We start from the raw sequence: 13,336 nt of genomic DNA on the forward strand, positions 1-13,336 counted from the left end.
ACAGAGTAAGAATGAACAGGCGGGCTAGTTAGTGTACAGTATGCCTTTCTCTGTCTTGGGTGAACTGTTCATTGTGGCTTAACAACAGTGACCCCCATTTACCAAAGTGCAGCAGAGACTTGTCCAGCACCCACCAAGCACCCTCCTTGATATTCCTCCATTTTCTCAGTAAACAACTTCAAGGTCTTCACATGTATTGGTTACTCCTCTGTTTCTTGCCTCACTTTAACCACAAATATAGACTTGATCAACAGGTGTATTTTGAAATTTATTGAACTGTTTTTCAATTTTGTCCAGGGCTAGAGTCCATCTGCCAGTGAGGGTACAGTTTGACAGAAAGGTTATATTTTTAATGCAGTGTCCTAGATTTGTTAGACATTTATATTAAGAAATTAAAACTTTTGCAGTGTTATCTACTGCTTTAGCACTCTGGAACCCAGAATTGTTAATAAGTTGAATATCATAATTAGCCTTTGGGAGTATTACAAAATGTATTTGGAACTTGGACATGGTTCCTGCATCATAACCAGCTCTAAACTCTTCCCAGAAAGAGGAGCTAATCTTTCCTTTTTTGTTGTCAATGGCTTTGGAAATTTAACAGTTTATGTGTCAGAAGTTAAGTTGCAAAGGTTTAATCTTTCTAAGAGAAAAATGTAGAATAAGCTATTCCTGATTCCTTGAGAAAGGTCAGATATGTATTATGCTTATTTTTCTTTTTATTTATTGTGTAGCTCTTCTAAAATTATACTTTAAATCAGATTTATATAATATTTCCTCCTGAATAGACTGACTGTGATCTCCTTAAATCTAATGAAGTTTAGTTGTCTTTGATTCATCTTCAATGACCAGGTTGGCTGTAAGCAGCAAAACAGAGGAGGAAACCGTGAATTAAAGTCAGAAATATCACAGTGTTATTCAGCTTTTCTCTCATTTCAGTTTCCATGAATAATTAATTGATATGTGTATTAAAGCAGATAACATTTGGGAAAACAATTAAAGCCTTGTCTGATAAATGGCAGTAACCCTCTAAATTCTATTTCTTGCCCCCTAAGATTTTCAGCAAGTGGTAGAAGCTTTAAGAAGATGAATTTTCAACTTGGAAAAACATGTACTATACAGAAATAAGGTGGATTTCTACATAAAGGTGTCCTTAATCAGAGTGAAAATTTAAAATATATACTATGAATTTATCCATATTTGTTTATATTTATATTGGTATGTTTATTTAAAATGTATGTATAACAATTATATGTGTATGCATACATATATGTGTATTATATATATATATATATATAATGCATTCACACATAAGTTATCTAGGAGTACGGAAATTACCAAATCACACATAAAGATACCAAAACTGGTGAACTGATCTAATGTATCATATCATCAGACAATAATAGTAATAGAAGTCTGTTACATTGATTCTGCATGATTATTACTGTAGATATTACCTCTTTCATCTAGCAGTATATATTGTATGTTTACTCATCTGTAATTGATAATTTTCTAAGCACTTTCATTACTTTACCTCATTTGATCCTAAGCATACCTGAGGTCAAACATTATTGTTATCCTCTTTTTATTTAGCATGAACAGAGGAATGGTGGGCACAGGGGAAGCTGGGCCCACAGTATCAGTGCAGCCTTAGAGTCTGGGCTTCTCCCACAGTGCCCCTAGGACATCTAAGGGATTGATCATTGATAAAGACCACAGTCTGTTCCTGGAGATGTGTGGCTCAGTCCATACAACCACAGTGCCTCATGTTATCACCCAATCCTAAAGGCAAAAGGGGTTCAACTGTTTTGTATATATTTTCTTAAAATTGTGTTTCAGTTACTTTTTAAATCATTCTTTTATATAATACACTTCAAAGAGTTTTTAAGATCCCAGTTGGATTCTTAAACCAGAGAGATAATGAAATTTCAAGTTCTATAACAAAAATTCTAGGAGAGTGTAATATCTCTTTAAAAAAAAATGATTCACTTTTTATGTTTGCATAGCCCAGATGTTGTAAATTTCCATTCTTCTCCATGAAGGACATTATATTATCAGATAATCTCATGACCTTCAACTGTGGCAGCATCACTATAAATTACCAATTCTTTTGACCCATTGTTGTGAATTATTAGTTTTCTAGTAATCTGTAGAATTACGGATAATTTTAAATCTCCATATCTACAGGATCACAGGATTTCCTCCTGTTTGCAGAATTGGGTTGGTACACACACACACACACACACACACACACACATGCATGCACACCCTCAGTAAACATTCATTTTAGTTGGTAGCTTCCTATGAGTGATCCATTAACTTTAAAGCTCTCCTTGGTCGTCTAGGTGAAACATGGAGAACACTACCTGGATGAGCAACTACACTGAAAGATCAGATTTCACCCTGGTGGGAATCTTCAGTCAGTCACAACACCCAGCTCTCCTTTGTTTGGTCATTTTTGTGGTTTTCCTAATGGCCTTGTCTGGAAATATCATTCTGATCCTTCTGATATATTCTGATGCCCACCTCCACACCCCCATGTACTTCTTCATCAGCCAATTATCCCTCATGGACATGATGTACATTTCCGTCACTGTGCCCAAGATGCTCATGGACCAGGTTACAGGTGTGAATAAGATCTCAGTCCCTGAATGTGGGATGCAGATGTTCCTCTATGTGATGCTAGCAGGTTCAGAATTTTTCCTTTTAGCCTCCATGGCCTATGACCGCTATGTGGCCATTTGCCATCCTCTCCATTACCCTGTCCTCATGAACCACAAAGTGTGTCTCTTCCTGGCATCTGGCTGCTGGTTTCTGGGCTCAGTGGATGGCTTCTTGTTTACTCCCATCACCATGACCTTCCCCTTCTGCAGATCCCGGGAGATCCATCATTTCTTCTGTGAGGTCCCTGCTGTATTAAAACTTTCCTGCTCAGACACCTCCCTCTATGAGATTTTCATGTACCTGTGCTGTGTCCTCATGCTCCTCATTCCTGTGACAGTCATTTCAGGCTCTTACTACTTTATCCTCCTTACCATCCACAGGATGAATTCAGCAGAGGGCCAGAAGAAAGCATTTGCCACTTGTTCCTCCCATATGACTGTGGTCACCCTCTTTTATGGGGCTGCCATTTACACTTATATGCTTCCCAACTCCTACCACACACCTGAGAAAGACATGATGTTATCTGTCTTTTACACCATACTCACTCCTGTGCTAAACCCTTTAATCTACAGTCTAAGGAATAAAGATGTTATGGGGGCTCTGAGGAAAATGTTGAATGTGGGAACTGTCTTTCAAGAAACTATAAAGTAAGAAATTTTATATTAATGTGTTTTTCCTTCTCTCTACACATCATAAGCTTAGAATCTTATGCCAACATTACTGCTTAGACTTTTATATCATGATGTCTCATCTCATTTTTTATACCTCTTTTAAGAAGTCCTTCCCTGTATGAGAAAACTCTTCAATTTTCTAACCCTTCTCCATTCAAAATGTACTATACAACTATATTGTATTGATATTATATTTACTGAAGTTGATAACTGCACTATGACTTTGTAGATGAATATCTATATTCTTAGGAAATACATAATACAAATGTTTAGAGAAAAAAGGTCATGAGACTATGAAATTGATTAAATGGGGGGATAATGAAGCAAAAAATGTACAGTGTTAATGACTGGGACATCTGGGTAAAGGGATGTTGTCTGTACATTCATGCTACTTTTCTGTAAGTATAGACATTCCACATAAACAGTTAATATCAGTCCTCCCACCTTCATTGAGTTTGTCTTCTGTTTGGTTTCAATGCAAATGACATATCTAAGAAAATATGCTCAATTTAATGTACTAATTATTACTGAGATAATCCTGTCTCTGCCCAAATTTATTTGACTATCTTGTTCTACATGGTTCAACCCTGAAGGCATTTAGTGGAGGTTAATTGTTCTCAATAGGTGGTAGGTTTAGAATGCAGAATTGCATAAGGCACAGAGGGAACTCCAAGTGGCAGGAAAACTTAGAGAAGATTCCTTCCATAAGGTGACATCTGAGCTGAGTTTTGTAGTATGTAATTTCTTACACAAAGAAAGAGAGGCAGGATATCAAATATCCAAACTCATGTATTTATTTTTTCAATTATTCAGTGTATATTATAGCCCAAAATAATAGCTAAAAGAGATTAACATCTGAATACTATGTGGTTGCTGTTCCCAAGGAATTTGAATCTGTAACTGTAGTTTTACATGCAAATGGGTGCTATAAGGTATAGGATGTGTCTTGATGCTCATGAAGAAAGGGTACAGTTCATAAAGAGATATCTGTTCTATCTGTGACATGTAAGTTTTTGTAAAACAAAAGGTTGAGAGCAGCCCCTAGAACTCAGTGTTGAATGGTGATCAAATGTTACCTTCAGATGAATATAGTGGGTCAGAGGCTAGGGGAAGATATGCTCAAGGACACAGAAAAAGAACAGCACAAAGGTCAGATGGCTTACCAAGCAGGAGAGGTTACTGTTCCAATGGATCCTCCTTTCCAGCCTCACTTTATAGACTAATGTCTTGACCTTCTGTTATCCAGAGTTTTATAAACATCAGTGAAATGATCAGATTTGTATTTTTGAAATGTTAAATCAGTGTTAATCAACAGGAGAAGTTTAACACTGGAGATGGGGAAATGAGGTGAGTGAGGATGGGAACTGAATGGTGTTGATATAAGTAGAATGGGTTATGCTTTAACAACAGAAGGAACCCAGGGGAGGATATTTGGAGTAAGAGGGGTCTTGTTGAAACTATTGCATAAAACCACATATATAGTTGCACGTATTCTCCTTTTCCAATTGGCTGTGTCCGATTTGGGGTTTCAAAAGTACATATTCTGTTTTCCTCTTGACACACTCGATTAGTTCATGACTGTACAATAAGCATCCTCCAGTGTTTTGGGAAACAATTTCAGAAAATAAATTTCAAATAGTTTTGTTGTAGAGAAACCAAATAAATAAAATATGCACTCTGAATTTAAAGTAATTGAGAAGTGTTTGCACCACCTCTTAATTTGCTGAACTCTAATAATCCACATTTGATAGCTCCATTTACATCACCTTAAACATAGGAAACAAAATGGAACCAAATGAAGCAAAATGTGGTGTGGAACCATATTCTTCCAAAGATTTAATGTTTTCAGAACAACAAATTATCTTCTTTAGATAATGTGTTCAAAATACAATTTTCTATAAGCCCTACTAATAAGAATTTATAGGAAATACGTAGTTGGGACAATTCTTTGTTGAAGTATCAAGATATATAGTATTTAATACATAGAATTCTTACATATGGAGAAATTAGCTGCTCAAAATTTCTTGTGTCTAGAGTTAAAGACTCAAATGGAAGAACTTTAGGCACTCAAATACACTTGACTACAATGCCACATAAGTAGCTGTGCTCTGAAGTTATTTAAAATTTCCAAACTTCTTATTTATTCATGTGTTTATGATAGTGATGCCAGCATTTGGCCAAATGAATCACTTCCATCTCATGGTAACAAGGCTTCAGGCTTCTCCATCTTATAAAGCACATTAAGGACTGTGATTAGAATTCTTCATCCATATTTAAGAAATAACCAACATGGATTAGATAGAGAAGCCTGCATTGTTCTTGTAAATTCTCTGCTTTCTTCAATGTGTTCAAGGGATAAACTTTGAAGAAACAGAATAACCTAAATCATTTTTGAAGAATGGCTAAAATTGAGGCTTATTAAACATAACTATATACATTAAAATTGACATGTAACATAGTTTTGATTGCCTTTTACCCATCCTAGGTTATTATTTGTAAACAAATGTTTTCTGTACCTGTTTGACACTGTGTTTGGAAAAAGTAAACCTCTGATGTAATGACCAGGAAAGTGGAGTTCTGTAATTCAAATTTCTTTTTAATGAAACAAAACAAACATTGACCTACAGGATGCTTTTGTAACTCAATAAGTTATCTCAAGTATCTTACCAGTTCAGTGCATGGAGATTGGGTCATATTCCATAGGATGTATATGTTAACAATTTAAAAATATATTGTCTAATTTTTTTCACCCCTCGCCCCCTACCAAACCTCAAGTTCTCCAGTCCATTCTCTGTATCTGCGTCCTTGTTCTTGTCACTGAGTTCATCAGTATCATTTTTAGATTCCATATATGTGAGTAAGCATACAATATTTCTCTTTCTCTTTCTCACTTACTTCACTCTGTATGACAGACAGTAGGTCTATCCACCTCATGACATATAGCTCCATCTCATCCCTTTTTATAGCTGAGTAAAATTCCATTGTATATATATGCCACATCTTCTTTATCCATTCATTTGTTGATGGGCATTTAGGTTGTTTCCATGTCCTGGCTATTGTAAATAGTGCTGCAATAAACATTATGGTACAAGTTTCTTTTGGGATTATGGTTTTCTTTGGGTATATGCCCAGGAGTGGGATGACTGGATCATATGGTAGTTCTATTTGTAGTTTTCGAAGGAACCTCCAAATTGTTTTCCATAGTGGCTGTACCAACTTACAGTCCCACCAACAGTGCAGGAGAGTTCCCCTTTCTCCACACCCTCTCCAACATGTGTTGTTTCCAGATTTGTGATGATGGCCATTCTGATTGGTGTGAGGTGATACCTCATTGTGGCTTTGACTTGCATTTCTCTGATGATTAGTGATGCTGAGCATCTTTTCATGTGTTTGTTGGCCATCTGTATGTCTTCTTTGGAGAAATGTCTATTTAGGTCTTCTGCCCATTTGTGGATTGGGTTATTTGCTTTTTTGGTATTAAGCTGCATGAGCTGCTTGTATATTTTGGAGGTTAATCCTTTGTCTGTTGTTTCATAGGCAATTATTTTTTCCCATTCTGAGGGTTGCCTTTTAGTCTTGTTTATGGTTTCTTTCGCTGTGCAGAAGCTTTTAAGTTTCATGAGGTCCCATTTGTTTAGTCTTGATTTTATTTCCATGATTCTAGGAGGTGGGTCAAAAGGGATCTTGCTTTGATGTATGTCATAGAGTGTTCTGCTTATGTTTTCCTCTAGGAGTTTTATAGTGTCTGGTCTTACATGTAGGTCTTTAATCCATTTGGAGTTTATTTTTGTGGATGGTGTTAGGAAGTGTTCTAATTTCATTCTTTATATGTTGCTGTCCAATTTTCCCAGCACCACTTATTGAAGAGGCTGTCTTTTTTCCACTGTATATTCGTGCCTCCTTTATCAAAGATAAGGTGCCCATATGTGTTTGGGCTTACTTCTGAGTTCTCTCTTCTATCCCATTGGTCTTCCTTTCTATTTTTGTGCCAGTACCATACTGTCTTGATCACTATGGCCTTGTAGTATAGTTTGAAGTCAGGAAGCCTGATTCCACCAACTCCATTTTTCCTTCTCAAGATTGTTTTGACTATTCGGGGTCTTTTGTGTTTCCATACAAATTGTAAGATTTCTTGTTCTAGTTCTGTGAAAAATGCCATTGGTAATGTGATCAGGATTGCATTGAATCTTTAAATTGCTTTGGGTAGTACTGTCATTTTCATGATGTTGATTCTTCCAATCCAGGAACATGATATGTCCCTCCATCTGTTTGTGTCATCTTTGATTTCTTTCATCAATGTCTTAAAGTTTTCTGCATACAGATCTTTTGCCTCCTTAGGCAGGTTTATTCCTAGGTATTTTATTCTTTTGGTTGCAATGGTGAATGGGAGAGTTTCCTTAATTTCTCTTTCTGCTCTTCTGTTGTTAGTGTATAGGAATGCAAGAGATTTCTGTGCATTAATTTTGTATCCTGCTACTTTACTAAACTCTTCATTTAGTGCTAGCAGTTTTCTGGTAGAGTCTTTAGGGTTTTCTATATAGAATATCATGTCATCTGCAAAGAGTGACAATTTTACTTCTTCTTTTCCAATTTGGATTCCTTTTATTTCTTTTTCTTCTCTGATTGCTGTGGCTAAAACTTCCAAAACTATGTTGAATAATAATGGTGAGAGTGGACACTCTTGTCTTGTTCCTGTTCTTAGAGGGAACTCTTCCAGTTTTTCCCCACTGAGAACGATGTTGGCTTTTGGTTTTTCATATATGGCTTTTATTATGTTGAGGTAATTTCCTTCTATGTCCATTTTCTGAAGGCTTTTATCATAAATGGATGTTGAACTTTGTCAAAAGCTTTTTCTGCATCTATTGAGATGATCATATGGTTTTAATCCTTCAATTTGTTGATATGATGTATCACATTGATTGATTTGTGTATATTGAAGAATCCTTGCATCCCAGGGATAAACCCCACTTGATCGTGGTGTATGATTTTTTTTAATGTGCTGTTGCAGTCTGTTAGCTAGTATTTTGTTGAGGATTTTTGCATCTATATTCATCAGTGATATTGGTCTGTAGTTTTCTTTTTTTGTGACATCTTTGCCTGGTTTTGGTATCAGGGTGATGGTAGCCTCGTAGAATGAGTTTGGGAGTCCTCCACCTTCTGCTATATTTTGGAAGAGTTTGAGAAGGATAGGTGTTAGCTCTTCTCTAAATGTTTGATAGAATTTGCCCGTGAACCCACCTGGTCCTGGGCTTTTGTGTGTTGGGAGATTTTTAATCACTGCCTCAATTTCTGTACTTGTGATTGCTCTGTTCATGGTTTCTATTTCTTCCTGGTTCAGTCTTGGAAGATTGCATTTTTATAAGAATGTATCCATTTCTTCCAGGTTATCCAATTGATTGGCATATAGTTGCTTGTAGTAGTCTCTCATGATGTTTTGTATTTCTGAGGTGTGACTTCTCCTTTTTCATTTCTAATTCTGTTGATTTGCATCTTCTCCCTTTTTTTCTTGATGAGTCTGGCTAATGGTTTATCAATTTTGTTAATCTTCGCAAAGAACCAGCTTTTAGTTTTATTTATTTTTCTTATGGTTTCTTTCCTTTCTTTTTCATTTATTTCTGCTCTGATCTTTATGATTTCTTTCCTTCTGCTCGCTTTGGGGTTTCTTTGTTCTTCTTTCTCTAGTTGTTTGAGGTGTAAGGTTAGGTTGTTTATTCGATCATTTTCTTGTTTCTTAAGGTAGGACTGTATTGCTATAAACTTCCCTCTTAGAACTGCTTTTGCTGCGTCCCATAGGTTTTGGGTTGTTGTCTTTTCATTTCTCATTTGTTTCTAGATATTTTTTGATTTCCTCTTTGATTTCTTTAGTGATTTCTTGGTTGCTTAGGAGAGAATTGTTTAGCCTCCATGTGTTTGTATTTTTTGCAGTTTTTTTCCTGTAATTGATATCTAGTCTCATGGCGTTGTGGTCTGAGAAGATGCTTGATATGGTTTCAATTTTCTTGAATTTACTGAGGTTTGATTTGTGACCCAAAATGTGATCTATCCTGGAAAATGTTCCGTGTGCACTTAAGAAGAAAGTGTGGTCTGTCGTTTTTGGATGGAATGTCCTATAAATATGAATTAAGTCGGGATGGTCTAATGTGTCATGTAAAGCTTGTGTGTCTTTATTTATTTTCTGTTTGAATGATCTGTCCATTGATGTAAGTGGGGTATTCAAGTCTCCCACTATTATTGTGTTACTGTCGATGTCCCCTTTTAGAGCTGTTAGCATTTGCCTTACATATTGAGGTGCTCCTATATTGGGGGCATAGATATTTACCAGTGTGATAGGTTCTTGTTGAATGGATCCCTTGATCATTATGTAGTGCCCTTCCTTGTCTCTTTTAATAGTCTTTACTTTCAAGTCTAATTTGTCTGATATGAGTATTGCTACTCCAGCTTTCTTTTGACTTCCATTTGCATGGAATATCTTTTTCCATCCCTTCACTTTCAGTCTGTATGTATCCCTTGGTCTGAAGTGGGTTTCTTGTAGGCAGCATATAGAAGGGTCTTGTTTTTGTATCCATTCAGCCAGTCTGTGTCTTTTGGTTGGAGCATTTAATCCATTGACATTTAAGGTGATTATTGACATGTGTGTTCCAATTACCATTTTCTTAATTGTTTTGGGTTTGTATTTGTAGGTGTTTTCCTTTTCTTGTGTTTCCTACTTAGAGAAGTTCCTTTAGCACTTGTTGTAAAGCTGGTTTGGTGGTGCTGAATTCTCTTAACTTTTGCTTGTCTGGAAAGCTTTGGATTTCTCCCTCAAATCTGAATGAGATTCTTGCTGGGTAGAGTATTCTTGGCTGTAGGTTTCTCTCTTTCAGGACTTTCAGTATATCCTGTCATTCTCTTCTGGCCTGCAGAGTTTCTGTAGAAAGGTCAACTGTTATCCTGATGGGTTTTCCCTTATATGTTGTTTGTTGCTTTTCTCTTGCTGCTTTTAATATTTTTCTTTGTGTTTAATTGTCATTAGTTTGATTAATATGTGTCTTGGTGTATTTCTCCTTATGTTTATTCTGTATGGGACTCTCTGTGCTTCTTGGACTTGGTGAATTATTTCCTTTCCCATGTTGGGAAAGTTTTCCACTATAACCTCTTCAAAGATTTTCTCAGACCCTTTCTTTGTTTCTTCTTCTTCTGGGATGCCTATAATTTGAATGTTGGTATGCTTAATGTTATCACTGAGGTCTCTGAGACTGTCTTCTAGTATTTTTATTTTTTTATCTTTTTCCTGCTCTGTGGCATTTATTTCTCCCATTCTATCTTCCAACTCACTTATTCGTTCTTCTGCCTCAATCATTCTGATGGTTATAGCATCTAGAGTATTTTTAATTTCAGTTATTTTGTTATCCATTGCTGTTTGTTTTTCTGAGTTCTTATTAACTGTTTCTTGTACTTTCTCTATTTTGTTATCGAGATTTTGTATCATTTTTACTATCATTACTCTAAATTCTTTTTCAGGCATTTTTCCTATTTACTCCTCATTTATTTGGTCTTGTGGGTTTTTTTCTGCTTCTTTGCCTGCATGGTGTTTCTTTGTTTCCTCATGGTTGTCCAAACTTTTGGGGTTGCTTGTCATGGCGATAGAGGTGTTTATAGAAGACTGTCCAAGCCTCAGACTAATGTCCAAGTATTGGATTAAACAAATATTAAGTCTAGGAAACACATACATGTATAAGACACACAATTCCTGAATCCGTTAGGACATAAGGCTCTAGAAAGACCTGACAGAACCCCAGTGTGCTATCAGATATTCAAAGAGAAACCCAACAGAAATTGACAACTGAAACAGAACAAATCAGTGACAAAAGCAAAAGCAAACAAACAAACAAATAACACCTTACACATACAAACATTAGTCCAGGGAGATTTTGTAAGCTAGGATCCAATATAGAAAAGAGACAGAGTACCACCAGAGAGAATGGAGAGTCTCAGAATGAAATTAGACAACTGTACTAAGAACTAAAAAAAAGACAAAAACCTTATATTAAATACCAAGGTGGTGCGTCATCTGGAGAATAGGGCAAGGAGTCTTAGCAGACTGATAGTGTTGCTTATAAGTATGTTAAGATAAAATAAACTAAAAATGGCTGAAAGAAAGGGGAACAGAAGAGCATAGTGTGGTTGGAAATATGCAACTAAAAAGAAAGAAATATAAATGTATAAAAGATAGGGATGGGGAAAAAGATGGCGGCAAAGTAGAGAGACGTGGAGTGCATCCCTCTCCACAGATGCATTGGGAATGCACGGAAGGACGCAGTCATTCCCACAGAGAACCAGCTGAACACCAGCAGACGGCCTCGGACACCAGAAAGGGCTGCGGGGAGCCCGACATAGCCGGTAGGGAGAAATCTACGATGGCTCAAAGAGGGTGAAGCGGCGGAGCTGTGGCAGACGGGAGGGAGTGAGAAACATACGGAGGGTCCGCAGCGCAGCTCAGTGTTCCCGGACCGAGACATCGATCCGCGGCTGAACGGAGGGTCCAGGAGCGGGAGCGTGGGAACCAGAGAGCTGGTTCAGGGTGAGAAACATTGTTGCCGGTAGGGTGACGGACCGAGAGGACAGGAGGGAGGAGGTCCGCGGAGAGGAGTGCCGGTCCCTGAGAGCTGCCCGGCCATAATGGCGGCTGGAGGCTGCAGGCTCCCGGGCGGGGGGGAGGAGCAGCGCGCATAGCCTCTCCCTCTCTTTAGGTGCCTCTGCAACGGGCAGCGGAGAGACGCCCTGTGGGCCACCTAAGGCGCGCAGGGATAACAACCACCCTCAGGCGCTCGGGCGGGGCTAGATTAAAACTCCTTGCAACGCCAGCAGCAGGGAGGCTGCCGAGAGAAAAAAAAAAAAAAAAAAACCAGCATCAAAAAGAAAAAACCCCGAGAGAGGCCCAACTCTAAGACTTTCTGTGTACGCCTGAGCCACCAGCGCCCTCTGCAACAGGCACCTCCAAGCCTGACTGAAGCAACAGTGCGCCACTGCTCACTCACTCCCATGAGAAGGAGCCACTATTGCACCCTCTCCCTCCCCACACACCGAGGCTTACAGACGAATAATAAAGGAACCTCTGCTGGTCACAGAATAACGCAAAAAAAAAAAAAAAACCCAAGGCAAGGAGAAGGACACTTACAGCTGAGACGCTAAGGAAACAGAAATAGTAGTATCAATACCTATTGAACTGGTCCATTCGGGGATCAGTTCTGGATTTTTTTTTTTTCCTTTCTCTCTCTTTTTTTTTTTTTTTTTGATTTATTAAATACGATCTTAGCCCTAAGGGATCTACAAGTTTTACAACATAATTTTTTAAGGATATTTTTTACTCTTTTTTTTTTTTTTTTTTTTGCCTTTTTATATACTTCTATATCTAGCTAAGTTTTTGGTAGTACGGACAAAATATCTTTCATACTTTCCTTTCATCCCTTTCTTTTATACACTTCTATTCCTTTCTTTTTCTTTGCATATTTCCAACCACATTATGCTCTTCTGTTCCCCTTTCTTCCAGCCATTTTAAGTGTATTTTATCTGAACATACTTATAAGCAACACTATCGGTCTGCTCAGACTCCTTGCTCTATTCTTCAGATGATGCACTGCCTTGGTATTAATATTAGGCTTTTGTCTTTATCTTAGTTCTTAGTACAGTTGTCTAATTACATTCTGAGAATCTCCATTCTCTCTGGTGGTACTCCAGCTCATTTCTATATTTGATCCTAGCTTACAAAATCTCCCTGGATTGATGTTTGTATGTGTAGCGTGTTATTTGTTGTTTGTTTGCTTTTGCTTTTGTCTCTGATTTGTTCTGTTTCAGTTGTCAATTTCTGTTGGGTTTCTCTTGGAATATCTGATAGCACACTGGGGTTCTGTCAGGTCTTTCTAGAGCCTTATGTCCTAACGGATTCAATAACTGTGTGTCTTATACATGTATGTGTTTCCTAGACTGAATGTTCGTCTACTCCAATACTTGGACATTAGTCTGAG

The 13,336-nt window shown here is 37.5% G+C and overlaps 1 protein-coding gene across 1 annotated transcript; it reads left to right on the top strand.

Annotated features, from left to right (window-relative positions):
- The first annotated feature begins 2,349 nt into the window (after nt 1-2,349).
- On the top strand, nt 2,350-3,312 carry LOC130837023 (olfactory receptor 2T4-like). Its single transcript, XM_057709771.1, has one exon. The coding sequence runs from the start codon at nt 2,350-2,352 to the stop codon at nt 3,310-3,312; it is 963 nt and encodes a 320-aa protein (XP_057565754.1).
- Nucleotides 3,313-13,336: the final 10,024 nt, after the last annotated feature.

The sequence above is a fragment of the Hippopotamus amphibius genome, chromosome 15, assembly GCF_030028045.1.
Source record: "Hippopotamus amphibius kiboko isolate mHipAmp2 chromosome 15, mHipAmp2.hap2, whole genome shotgun sequence".
Lineage (NCBI taxonomy): Eukaryota > Metazoa > Chordata > Mammalia > Artiodactyla > Hippopotamidae > Hippopotamus > Hippopotamus amphibius.

What these genes read in the sequence shown, in the direction of transcription:
- LOC130837023 (XM_057709771.1), top strand. Translation starts at nt 2,350, where the DNA reads ATGGAGAACACTACCTGGATGAGCAACTACACTGAAAGATCAGATTTC.